Consider the following 9678-nt stretch of genomic DNA (forward strand, 5'->3'; position numbering starts at 1 on the left):
ATATTATAATTTTATCGACGAGATTTGTAATTTTTAGGGACTTATCACTGTATATTTGACGTATTTTGGGTGTACGTCTAAAGCAAATCTGTTGCCACTTGATTATATTTGTTTGTCATACTTTATTATTTATCTTTATTTGCTAAAATATTACGAAACAGAATGTTTATTTGTAGATTTTCATTTCAGCAGCGACAAAACGAACATTATTACTTATCTTGCCGATGTCGCCAGCCAGGCAGACAGTTTTCAGTCGATTCGGCAATTCAATTAAATATAAGATAATCTGAATAATTTGACTATACAAATCGAATAAAATAAATATATATATATACATAAGTAATTGACTTGAACTTATTATTCACAAAAAAAGCGCAAGTGAAAAAAAAATATTTAAAATTTACGCGCCCAACTTTGTGCCCATTTCGGGGTGAATGGCAAGCAAGCAAATGATGGCAGATAATAGAAACAACAAAACTTTATGAGTGTAAAAATCAATTATAAAACATTTACTTAGGGTCAATTCAGGTCAGAGTTAGGCTCAAAAATGTTTAATTTAAGTAAACAATTGGGAGTCAAGTTACCTTTGACTATTCCCACGTCGATTATGGCGGTGAATGGAAACGGAGTCGGAGTCCAAAGTTCCATAAAGAGAAATCTCACCAACAACAATAACAACGACAGCAAGAACCAGCGATTAGCTATCAAACATTATCAAAATCTTTGCCATAAACGTTTGTCGTCCTCCTCAAGTGGAAGCAGTCCGAATTCTGAACCCAATCAAATGAAGCGTTTGGCAGGAAAAGTTGCTGTGGTCACCGCCTCCACCGATGGGTAAACCAGATCCATTCACATTGTTTTTCAAATGGAATATTAATGTGTTTTCGTTTTCAGAATTGGGTTTGCCATAGCAAAACGTCTAGCGGAGGACGGAGCAGCCGTGGTTATTAGCAGCCGTAAGCAAAAAAATGTGGATAATGCCTTAGCCGAGCTAAGGAAACTTAATCTTAATGTTCATGGCCTGAAATGTCATGTTAGTGACGCTCAGGATCGGAAGGAGTTGTTTGAACAAACCATTAGTAAATATGGCAAATTGAATATATTGATTAGCAATGCCGCCACCAATCCGGCAGTGGGTGGCGTCCTCGAATGTGATGAACAAGTGTGGGATAAGATATTCGATGTTAATGTAAAGAGCTCCTATATGTTGGCAAAAGAGGCATTGCCCTATCTGAGGCAGCAGAAGGCATCCAGCATTGTCTTTGTCTCATCCATAGCAGGCTACGATGCATTTGAGGTTAGTTTAGTTCAAAGGTCGTCGATCAACTTCACTATGATGATTTTTCTCTTTCAGCTCTTGGGCGCCTATTCGGTAAGCAAAACTGCTTTAATTGGCCTTACCAAGGCTGCCGCCAAGGATTTGGCCCCCGAAGGTATTCGTGTCAATTGTCTAGCGCCCGGCGTAATTAAGACAAAATTCTCGAGAGCCTTGTATGAGGATGAGTCGGCCAATGAGGCAGCTTTGTCCAAAATTCCCATGGGTCGTTTGGGCACTAGCGAGGAAATGGCTGGAGTAGTCTCTTTTCTAGTCTCCGAAGATGCTGGCTACATCACTGGAGAGTCTATAGTGGCTGGTGGCGGTATGACGGCACGTCTATAAGGCAATTCATTTAGGATGTGTTTTTTGTTTTGTTTTGCATACATTTACAATTTGCTTATGAGCTAGTGAATATAAATTTATAACAATGATTGATTTTGTTTCAATATAAATAGATTTAGATAAGGCAACTGCAACTGGCTGTTGATTTATGAGGAACGCAGCTTTGCCAATTGGTCAGCTATATCCTTCTCTGTGCGTTTGCCCGCTGTCTCGAAGTCCGATGAAGTACCTGTTGCCGGTATATTGGACATTTTTCCGGAAATTTCAATGCCGATCTCGTCAAGCACTTGATTGACCACAGCATTCGATTCTTCCTCATCGCCCGACTCGTTAAGCATATCATCTAGCGTATCATTAATCATTTCATCCGTCATCTCCATTTTCATATTTGCAGCCTGAAAATCTCGCACTGTTCCGGCTATTTGCTCTGGACGCATCACCTTATTCATGGTGGCCATTGTCTTCGCTGTGCTTCCCATTGCTTCGCCTAGTGCAATATTGGCTCCCATATTTTTATTTTGATAGCCAATGGATTGAATTTTTCCAGCTGCGGCATAACTTCGGGACTTTTGTTTGCGAATCTCCACAAGTTGTTTGGCCAGTATCCGACAGGCATCATTGTTCCCAGCAGCAGCATTCCTCCTAATCTCTGCCTCTAGTTTTTTCTCCTCTTGCTCCAACTTCAAACGTTCACGTTCAATGTCACGGGTAGCTTTCCTTAAGCTCCGATCGTTTTCCCGTTGCTGCTCCTTTACGGTGGGTTTCTTGCCAAATATATTGTTGAACATTTTACTTCTTTTTTAATTTTTTCTGGGATGGGGAGCTAATTGTGTTTAAAAAAAAAAGAGCCTAGAACTGATTACAAATATCTATGGGTTTTTCTTCTACTGTTTTGGATGAATCACCCACCAAAGCGGGCAGAGGCTGAGGTAAACATCATAAAAACAGCTGTTGTTTACCGTTTTGAATGCAGACTGTCGGTTATCGGAACAACATGTCGACATATTATCGACAATAGGACCAAAGTGCCAACTTGTTATCGGTTATCGGCGCAAAACGTTAAAGTTTGAAACGTTTTGCAAGTATTGAGCAAAACAAATTATCTTAGCCGGCAAAACCAATTTTTCTATGCCTGAAATGCATTTAGGTTTAAGAAATTTTGCCCGCCCCTTGGGCGCAATCAAGTACGACTAAAATTTAATAAAATCAAGGAGAACATTTATATATTGCAAATAGGAAAATGTTGATTAAATCATGAGCAAACGCGACACACGAAATAAAAAATAAAATAAAATTAAAAAAAAAAAAGGATAAGGGGTGTTTACACCTAAGACTATTCTAAAATATACATATACAGTTTTTTTATATTTAATTACGACTTTATACACAAACATACAAAATACATTAGTTAGGATCTAAACGATTTCTGCCCTATTTACACAACAAACACTTTTAAATATCACATCCTTCAACAATCCTGTTTAAAGACGTGAAACCGATTTGAAGTCCTATTTACACAAAAGTAATCTATTTATTTTTTTTGTTGTGGTCAAAAGTTCAACATTTTTTACGATATTGAACGAATTGTTTACTATATTTCGCCAACCTGAATGAGATTTAAACAAATCCTAAACAACATATTTTATAAGATGTGACGTAGCGTTATAAGAAACATACCAAAAAAGAATAAAAACAAAAATTTCGATAGGATATTTAACAATTGCTTCAAAGATTCAAATCACTTGTGTTTTTAATAATATTTGTATGCAAACTAGATAGGAGATTAAACAAAAAAGAAACATAATGTTCCAGTTTAGATAGAAAGCTTTAACAATTACAAATGGAAACTTTAGGGAAGCAATTAATTAAAATAATTCTTAAATAGAATTAAGAACCATGTCGATAAATGCACTTTGTGCCACATTTTTAGAGTAATTAAAATCGGAATTTTAAGGAAAATGTCAGCGAAAATTGAAAATCAATGTCAAGTGCGGGCTGAAGAATTTTAAACAGAATGTTGAGATGTGAAAATGTTTGTTTAGTGTAAACAGGACATTAGGAGGACCTAAATCTGAGAGAGCCAGGCAAGTGAAATTTCAATTGCCTGAATAACTAACTAGCCCTAATTAACGAGGGCTTATATATATATATACGCTTATTCTCTCTCCCTTTCTCTCTATCTAACTCACTGTCACCTACACTTACATTTGTTTTACGCTTCGTCAATAAATTATAAAAAAATATATATAGATCATTTGTTGTTGAGGGAGTTTGGGTTATAGACTGATTTAGAGCTCAACTCTGGGACGAAATTGTAGACGTAACGGCGGATCTCTGAAACGCCAGCGCGTGACGTACACGAATTTCAACGTATGATCCTTGCCCAGCAGCTCCTCGTTGCACAATATGTCGATCTGAAAGGAATTTGTAATTTAAATAATCCTTATAAACTTGCAAAGCTCTCATTTGGACTTACCTCTCGATACTTTTCGATGCCGTTGAGTATCTTTTTGGCCACCAGCTTTTTGAGATGCGTTATAGTCGCCTGGGAGCTGCAGCGGATGAAACGCCTTTGCAGATTCTTAAAATTATTGCTTATACATTCGAGGCACACATTGACCTGCTCATCAAGACGATGGAAATCGGACTCTGCATGCGCCTCCATCACCTTTTCGTTATCATCTTCATGATTTGGCGTTATATCCTTGGGGCAGGGCATATTGCGGCTTTTATAAAAGTCTCGTTCTCGTCGGGACTCATCTTCTTGGAGTTTTGGAACCAATTTATAAACAATATCCTGCATGGTGCGATCGAAGCTAATGTATTGCAGGGGATGTGACTGATGAATGATATTGTCGCAGGTGGGGCACGTTTTCTTCTCCTCCAAATGCTTGACCAGACAGCTTTTGCAAACTGAAATGGGATAACAGAACAAAAAAAAAAACAGAATGAACATGTTGGACAAATGCTCCCTGAATCCAATCCGTCTCCGGCACACCGCCAACACCACTTTTACTCACATGTGTGCAGACACTCGGTCACAGTGGTGGCGTCTATAAAATATCCGCCGCAGATTTTACACGTGATATGCGGATTAATTGTTTTAAGTTTAACGCGACGCTCCATTTTGTTGTGTGTTTGTTTGCCTTTTTCCAATGTTTTCTTCTGAATTACTGTTGAATTTTACTTTTTGAAGTGTGTGCTCTTTCTATCTCCCTCCCTCTTCCACTCTGCACTCTCTGCACACTCTTTTTGACAGGTCGCTGGGCTAGAATTTAAGCCGTTAGCTCGGCTTTATAATAAATTTGCAAAACTTTCATTGTTGTTATTGTTATTATTATTTTGTTTACGGTTCCAAGTTAAACTAATTTGACTATTTTTAAACAATTTAAATGAAATCTAAATTTGTGTGTACGTGTGAGTGTGAAATAAATCACTGATTCTGGCAACACTCTGTTGCCACCAGAGTTGCCAGATATTGAATCGGCAACTTTCTGGTAATAGTGTGACCAAATCACGTTAAAAATAATATACAGTAAAGTGTCGTTTAATGGGACTCCGATGCCGAGTTATACACCTACGGGAGCCTTTAACTTTTTAGAAAAGCTTAAGCTAACATTACTTATTACTTGTTTATACAAGATTTATTTTATTTATCCTGTTTTCTGTAGGGAATTACAAAAAATTTTTAATTTTAGAATGCTTTTTTTCTGATCCTTCATCCAGCCCGCCAATAAACCGTTTAATCCTTGCGCAAAGGTAACTCTTGGGATTTTATTTCATCCTTCGTGATGATATTGATTATGACCGAATCCCCAGTGTAAATGTCACGCTCGGCAGCCGAAATGAACGTATCGAAAGCAACAGCCACGGCTCGGTCAATGCTCAGCTTGGGTAGTTCATCCTGGGACAGATTCTGATTCTTGTATCCAATTTGATTGTCCAGTACTGGCTGAAGCAAGGGACCAGCAGTGCCGCCAGCACGATAAGTAGCCCGTTCACAATGACCAATTGGGTCGTAGGAATAGACAACTCCTTTGCCATCCTTATCAACACCGGCCAAAATGTTTGATACATAATAAGGGAAAAAGCGGCGGTTGTACATGGTGATAGATAGCATCTGGGCCAGAGCATCGGTGGACATCACCTTTAGATGTGTGTGCTCATACATTTGCATGCGGACTTTTAATAGTCCGGTCAGCGAAAGAGTGTCAGACCAGCAGCCGGTGGAGCCCAAAACGCTGTTTTCCGATAATTTGAACAATTTATTCTGAGTGCGAGTGTGAATATTGTATCCACTGCTTAGACGAGTGTCCGCAGCTATCACCGCAAAATCTTCACCGGCTATGGCCACTATGGAGCTGGAATAGCAACATATAAAACAATCATCTAGCATTATGCAAATGGAAAAGGTGGATCTACTTACCCTCCATTGGACTCGTATGGAGAAAAGTCATGATGTTGCACTCCGGGCACTTGGTAATCTGGGAATTGCTCGAATTTGTTCATATTTATGGGCGAATAACACAAAAACGAATTTTAAGATGAAATGATTTGCAACTTCTCAACTCGCAGTGTGACCGTATTAAAAAACAAGATAAATGTCCAAATGCTATCGTTGTTTTGAGTATTTATCGCATTTCGTTATCGATATATCATTATGGCAGCTTTGAGTACTTATCGACACTTGTCTCAAATTTCGAGTACATATCGATAAATGAAAATTAATGAACATTAAATTGGTAAAAGAAAAAAATTTCAAAAACAATGGATGCCGACAGCAGTGGAAGTGTACGACGCCGAGGTGCGTAATATTCAATTTATCCTACCCCTTTTCAGCAATAACTGCTGCAGTGATCTTTTTGTTGTTTTTTTTCTAGTGCCAATGAAAAAGTGAAAAGAGAATAGTGTAAAGATGAAGAGAAAACGAAAACCAAAGGCAAATAAATGCATGGACAAAATGAACAAGGAAATCTATCTACGTCGACGGACAGAAGCCAACGAAACTAATCCGAATTCTTCTATGCAGATTCACAGAGAACCCATCAGAACCGGCGTCGCCCTGAAGCAGGTGACAGGATAGCCGATGCTCGACGCGAACAAGAACGAGTGCGTAAATCTAATTCCGGACGAGAGGAAGAAAATAAGATTCCATATTTTACCGATGTTCGACGCGAATCCGATCGGCGGCGTAATTTACATGCGAACCGTACACCTTCTCCACCCTCCTACACAACTATTAGATCCAGAATTCGATATAGCAACCGATCCAATAATGAAAGATCTATCCATGGTAGAAAAAGTCGTAGTCGAAGCCGAGAGCGAGAATTATATCGGGATAGAGTGGCTCACCGACGACATAGTCGATCTCGGAGTCGAAGTCCGCGGCGGCGCCATTCACCGATGCCACGCATTATAACTATTCCTGTGCCCGTACCAGCTCCTGGTTATCCCTTTAACTATGTTAGAGACTATATGCCCTTTGGTTTATCTATTTATCTAATTTTCTTTTCATACTATTGCAGGCCTGGCCGGCGACCGGTCAAGAATTTTATCCACCTCTTCCTCAATATCCTCATCCACCGCGATATAGAGGGGGCGGTCTGCAACCGCCGCCATATTCGTATGGATCCACGTTCCATCATCCACCAAGACGAGCCCCACGGCCGCCATCGCGTTATTCTTATTATCGACAGCCACAGAGTTGAAGCTCTTTTGTTGGATTTTAAATATTTTTGATTAGCATGCATCAATTGGATATTATTATAAACTATTTTCTAAAATCGCTTTTTCTACATTTCAAATACATCTCAAAATCGGCAAACTCACAAACTTTTTTGTGTTGTGTTTATTTAAACAATTCTCATATGCAGAGAAAAGGGGATGTTCAACAATCATATTTAACTCTTCAGATATCTTTAAGCATTTGTGTTTGAAGCGACAACAGCGCCTTCAATGCGTTCTCTGTGCAATTCTCCGCGATTCTGAGTCACTACTTCCTTGACATCATAAAACCATTTGCCTAAAACGAAATGACAACACAAAATTGATAAGAATTGTAGAAAGTGGGAAATAAACAAAGTCTAGTTATTGATTGCAACTAACCAATATTAGTACTCTCCAGACAGTCCTTGAAAGTCTGACAACCTTCCATGCTGCTTAAAATGCCAAAAATTGCCAAATCCGCCAATCCAGGCTGTTTGCCTCCCATGAATTTTGTATTCTTTTTCTTCAACTCTCTCGTCCAGTTATTCAAAGCATCATACATATGAGATCGTACATCATCGCTGAGACCATGACGTCGTTTTAAGATTTTTGCTATACCCCACATGGCAGTGGCTCCGCCATAAACCATTAGATCTCGCTCCCATTTCGGAAAATGCACATCCCATTCACCAGCTTTGGCAAACCATTCAAATGTCTCGAAAGCTTCGCCAAGTGTCTGATAGCAATTTGGTGAGATTAAATGCACCAAATGATCATCTGCCCACGTGCGCCATTTCCGATCCGTTCTAAAAGGCAAAAAGGAAAATATTGATAACAATTCGTTTACCATTGTCTGGTTTAAATGCACTCTTACTCTTCTATCTCTTTTGTAACATTTTTCGGCGTCCGTTCTCCGTACATGAGGAAATATTTGTTTAAAATATCCATCCGTTTTTTACCATCATCATCGAAGTACGAGATGTGGGGATAGAATTTAGCAAGTTCACCAATATCTGTGCGCTTATCCTGCAAATATGTGGCCACCAAAGATATTATGGCACTCGAGTCAATCATCTGGACGTATTGACCATTTTGTTGCCGTATCAACACTGTGGGCACTTTTTTCACTGATGACCATCGGATGTCTTGTCTCAGAACGGCATCCACCTCGACCACTGAATAAGATACACCCATATAATCGAGATAGGCTCGTACTTTGCAGCAAAACGGACATGTCTGATACTGGAAGAGTATGATCTCCAGGTCAGATGTGTCTTTGGGATTAACATATCGTTTAGTTATACGCAGACCAGCCGGCAAAGAATCTAGAATTTTTGGTGGTGTGTGTTCGTGTTCCTTGTGTGAATTTTGATCGGTCCAGGTTGTAAATATGGTGTAAACAGACCCGGTGGCGGCGCCCACAAATGCTCCCAGCATGGCCAATTTGAAGGTGCCATTTGATTGCTTCTTTCCACTCCCTGTCCCCGTCGCTTTTCCGGAAAGTTGACGCCTTGTTAGGTTAACATCTAGACGGGTGCTGTGGCTCTGCGGCAGGCGGATACATTGACTTCTGTTCGGCAGTGCACGGCCCAGACTCGTGGCCAGACGAAAACATGACATCTTTGGTTGATTAAGTTCTTAAACTTAATTATTAAATTAATAATCAACTAATAAACTATAGCTATGTATATTATGCAAAAAAATCGGTTACTCTACTCGAGTAACGTAACGTGACTTTTTAAGATAACGAGTCACTGCACTGTTAACTTAACAGTGGTCTTTTAAAAGTCACGCAAGACTTTACAGCGAACGTTCGGCAGAAACGTAAAACCTTACGTACGCATGAAAATACGTTACAAATTTAATTCAACAATAATCAGTATTCTTTAGCAATGTATTGGTGTCCAAGCATTCTAGATTTAAAGTATATTTGCTTTTAGTATTCTGAATAATCCAAGACTCCCGTTAGCCTTTCATATCATTATAGTTTTTTTCCTGTCCATTAATCTTTTAAAATCCACCTTTGTATTTATATTGTATGTATATATTAATGTATATTTTGTAGTTTTGACACAAATATAAATAACTACTCAAACCTTTGCGTTTGTTTCTCTTTCAAATACATTTACAACTGATTTCAGTTTTATCAGTTTTGCTATTAACGATTTTTGTTGAAATTATATATTTATGAAGTCCACAAGTCTGTTGCTAATAGTAAAAGTACACTTGATTGATCAAATAAAAATTTGGTTTTTAAATCAATAATTTATTTACTATGGATTTATAATAAATGTGGGCTTTATATACATTTA

The 9678-nt window shown here is 38.7% G+C and overlaps 6 protein-coding genes across 6 annotated transcripts; 2 read left to right on the plus strand and 4 right to left on the minus strand.

Moving 5' to 3' along the window:
* The first annotated feature begins 547 nt into the window (after positions 1 to 547).
* Positions 548 to 1749, plus strand: LOC6645717 (dehydrogenase/reductase SDR family member 4). Its single transcript, XM_002068596.4, has 3 exons — positions 548 to 834; positions 895 to 1297; positions 1355 to 1749. The coding sequence occupies exons 1-3, from the start codon at positions 548 to 550 to the stop codon at positions 1658 to 1660; spliced, it is 996 nt and encodes a 331-aa protein (XP_002068632.4). The 3' UTR covers positions 1661 to 1749.
* Positions 1666 to 2605, minus strand: LOC6645718 (charged multivesicular body protein 2b). Its single transcript, XM_002068597.4, has one exon. The coding sequence runs from the start codon at positions 2446 to 2448 to the stop codon at positions 1807 to 1809; it is 642 nt and encodes a 213-aa protein (XP_002068633.1). The 5' UTR covers positions 2449 to 2605; the 3' UTR covers positions 1666 to 1806.
* Positions 2606 to 2856: 251 nt separating this feature from the next.
* Positions 2857 to 5116, minus strand: LOC6645719 (polycomb group RING finger protein 3). The gene is made up of 3 exons (XM_002068598.3): positions 4681 to 5116; positions 4137 to 4573; positions 2857 to 4074 (listed from the first exon to the last, which is right to left on the minus strand). The coding sequence occupies exons 1-3, from the start codon at positions 4784 to 4786 to the stop codon at positions 3949 to 3951; spliced, it is 669 nt and encodes a 222-aa protein (XP_002068634.1). The 5' UTR covers positions 4787 to 5116; the 3' UTR covers positions 2857 to 3948.
* A 157-nt stretch (positions 5117 to 5273) lies between these two features.
* Positions 5274 to 6259, minus strand: LOC6645720 (proteasome subunit beta type-1). The gene is made up of 2 exons (XM_002068599.4): positions 6087 to 6259; positions 5274 to 6021 (listed from the first exon to the last, which is right to left on the minus strand). The coding sequence occupies exons 1-2, from the start codon at positions 6167 to 6169 to the stop codon at positions 5403 to 5405; spliced, it is 702 nt and encodes a 233-aa protein (XP_002068635.1). The 5' UTR covers positions 6170 to 6259; the 3' UTR covers positions 5274 to 5402.
* Positions 6260 to 6385: 126 nt separating this feature from the next.
* LOC26529795 (female-specific protein transformer) lies at positions 6386 to 7492 on the plus strand. The gene is made up of 3 exons (XM_015177760.3): positions 6386 to 6464; positions 6690 to 7123; positions 7186 to 7492. Exons 1-3 carry the CDS (start codon positions 6428 to 6430, stop codon positions 7366 to 7368), a joined length of 654 nt encoding a protein of 217 aa, XP_015033246.1. The 5' UTR covers positions 6386 to 6427; the 3' UTR covers positions 7369 to 7492.
* On the minus strand, positions 7471 to 9121 carry LOC6645721 (prostaglandin E synthase 2). The gene is made up of 3 exons (XM_002068600.4): positions 8241 to 9121; positions 7766 to 8172; positions 7471 to 7682 (listed from the first exon to the last, which is right to left on the minus strand). The coding sequence occupies exons 1-3, from the start codon at positions 8984 to 8986 to the stop codon at positions 7579 to 7581; spliced, it is 1257 nt and encodes a 418-aa protein (XP_002068636.1). The 5' UTR covers positions 8987 to 9121; the 3' UTR covers positions 7471 to 7578.
* Positions 9122 to 9678: the final 557 nt, after the last annotated feature.

Source organism: Drosophila willistoni (genome assembly GCF_018902025.1).
Source record: "Drosophila willistoni isolate 14030-0811.24 chromosome XR unlocalized genomic scaffold, UCI_dwil_1.1 Seg8, whole genome shotgun sequence".
In the NCBI taxonomy this organism is placed as follows: domain Eukaryota; kingdom Metazoa; phylum Arthropoda; class Insecta; order Diptera; family Drosophilidae; genus Drosophila; species Drosophila willistoni.

Bases quoted from the DNA above. Each gene is read 5' to 3' on its own strand.
- LOC6645717 (XM_002068596.4), top strand. From the start codon at position 548: ATGTTTAATTTAAGTAAACAATTGGGAGTCAAGTTACCTTTGACTATT. The intron at 835-894 runs GTAAACCAGATC...TTTCGTTTTCAG, and splicing joins GTCACCGCCTCCACCGATGG to AATTGGGTTTGCCATAGCAA. The intron at 1,298-1,354 runs GTTAGTTTAGTT...TTTCTCTTTCAG, and splicing joins CAGGCTACGATGCATTTGAG to CTCTTGGGCGCCTATTCGGT.
- LOC6645718 (XM_002068597.4), bottom strand. From the start codon at position 2,448: ATGTTCAACAATATATTTGGCAAGAAACCCACCGTAAAGGAGCAGCAA.
- LOC6645719 (XM_002068598.3), bottom strand. From the start codon at position 4,786: ATGGAGCGTCGCGTTAAACTTAAAACAATTAATCCGCATATCACGTGT. The intron at 4,574-4,680 runs GTGAGTAAAAGT...ATCCCATTTCAG, and splicing joins GACCGAGTGTCTGCACACAT to TTTGCAAAAGCTGTCTGGTC. The intron at 4,075-4,136 runs GTAAGTCCAAAT...AATTCCTTTCAG, and splicing joins GCATCGAAAAGTATCGAGAG to ATCGACATATTGTGCAACGA.
- LOC6645720 (XM_002068599.4), bottom strand. From the start codon at position 6,169: ATGAACAAATTCGAGCAATTCCCAGATTACCAAGTGCCCGGAGTGCAA. The intron at 6,022-6,086 runs GTAAGTAGATCC...TTGCTATTCCAG, and splicing joins CCATACGAGTCCAATGGAGG to CTCCATAGTGGCCATAGCCG.
- LOC26529795 (XM_015177760.3), top strand. From the start codon at position 6,428: ATGGATGCCGACAGCAGTGGAAGTGTACGACGCCGAG. The intron at 6,465-6,689 runs GTGCGTAATATT...TCTTCTATGCAG, and splicing joins TGGAAGTGTACGACGCCGAG to ATTCACAGAGAACCCATCAG. The intron at 7,124-7,185 runs GTTAGAGACTAT...ATACTATTGCAG, and splicing joins CTGGTTATCCCTTTAACTAT to GCCTGGCCGGCGACCGGTCA.
- LOC6645721 (XM_002068600.4), bottom strand. From the start codon at position 8,986: ATGTCATGTTTTCGTCTGGCCACGAGTCTGGGCCGTGCACTGCCGAAC. The intron at 8,173-8,240 runs GTAAGAGTGCAT...TTTGCCTTTTAG, and splicing joins GTTACAAAAGAGATAGAAGA to AACGGATCGGAAATGGCGCA. The intron at 7,683-7,765 runs GTTAGTTGCAAT...ATTTCGTTTTAG, and splicing joins TCTGGAGAGTACTAATATTG to GCAAATGGTTTTATGATGTC.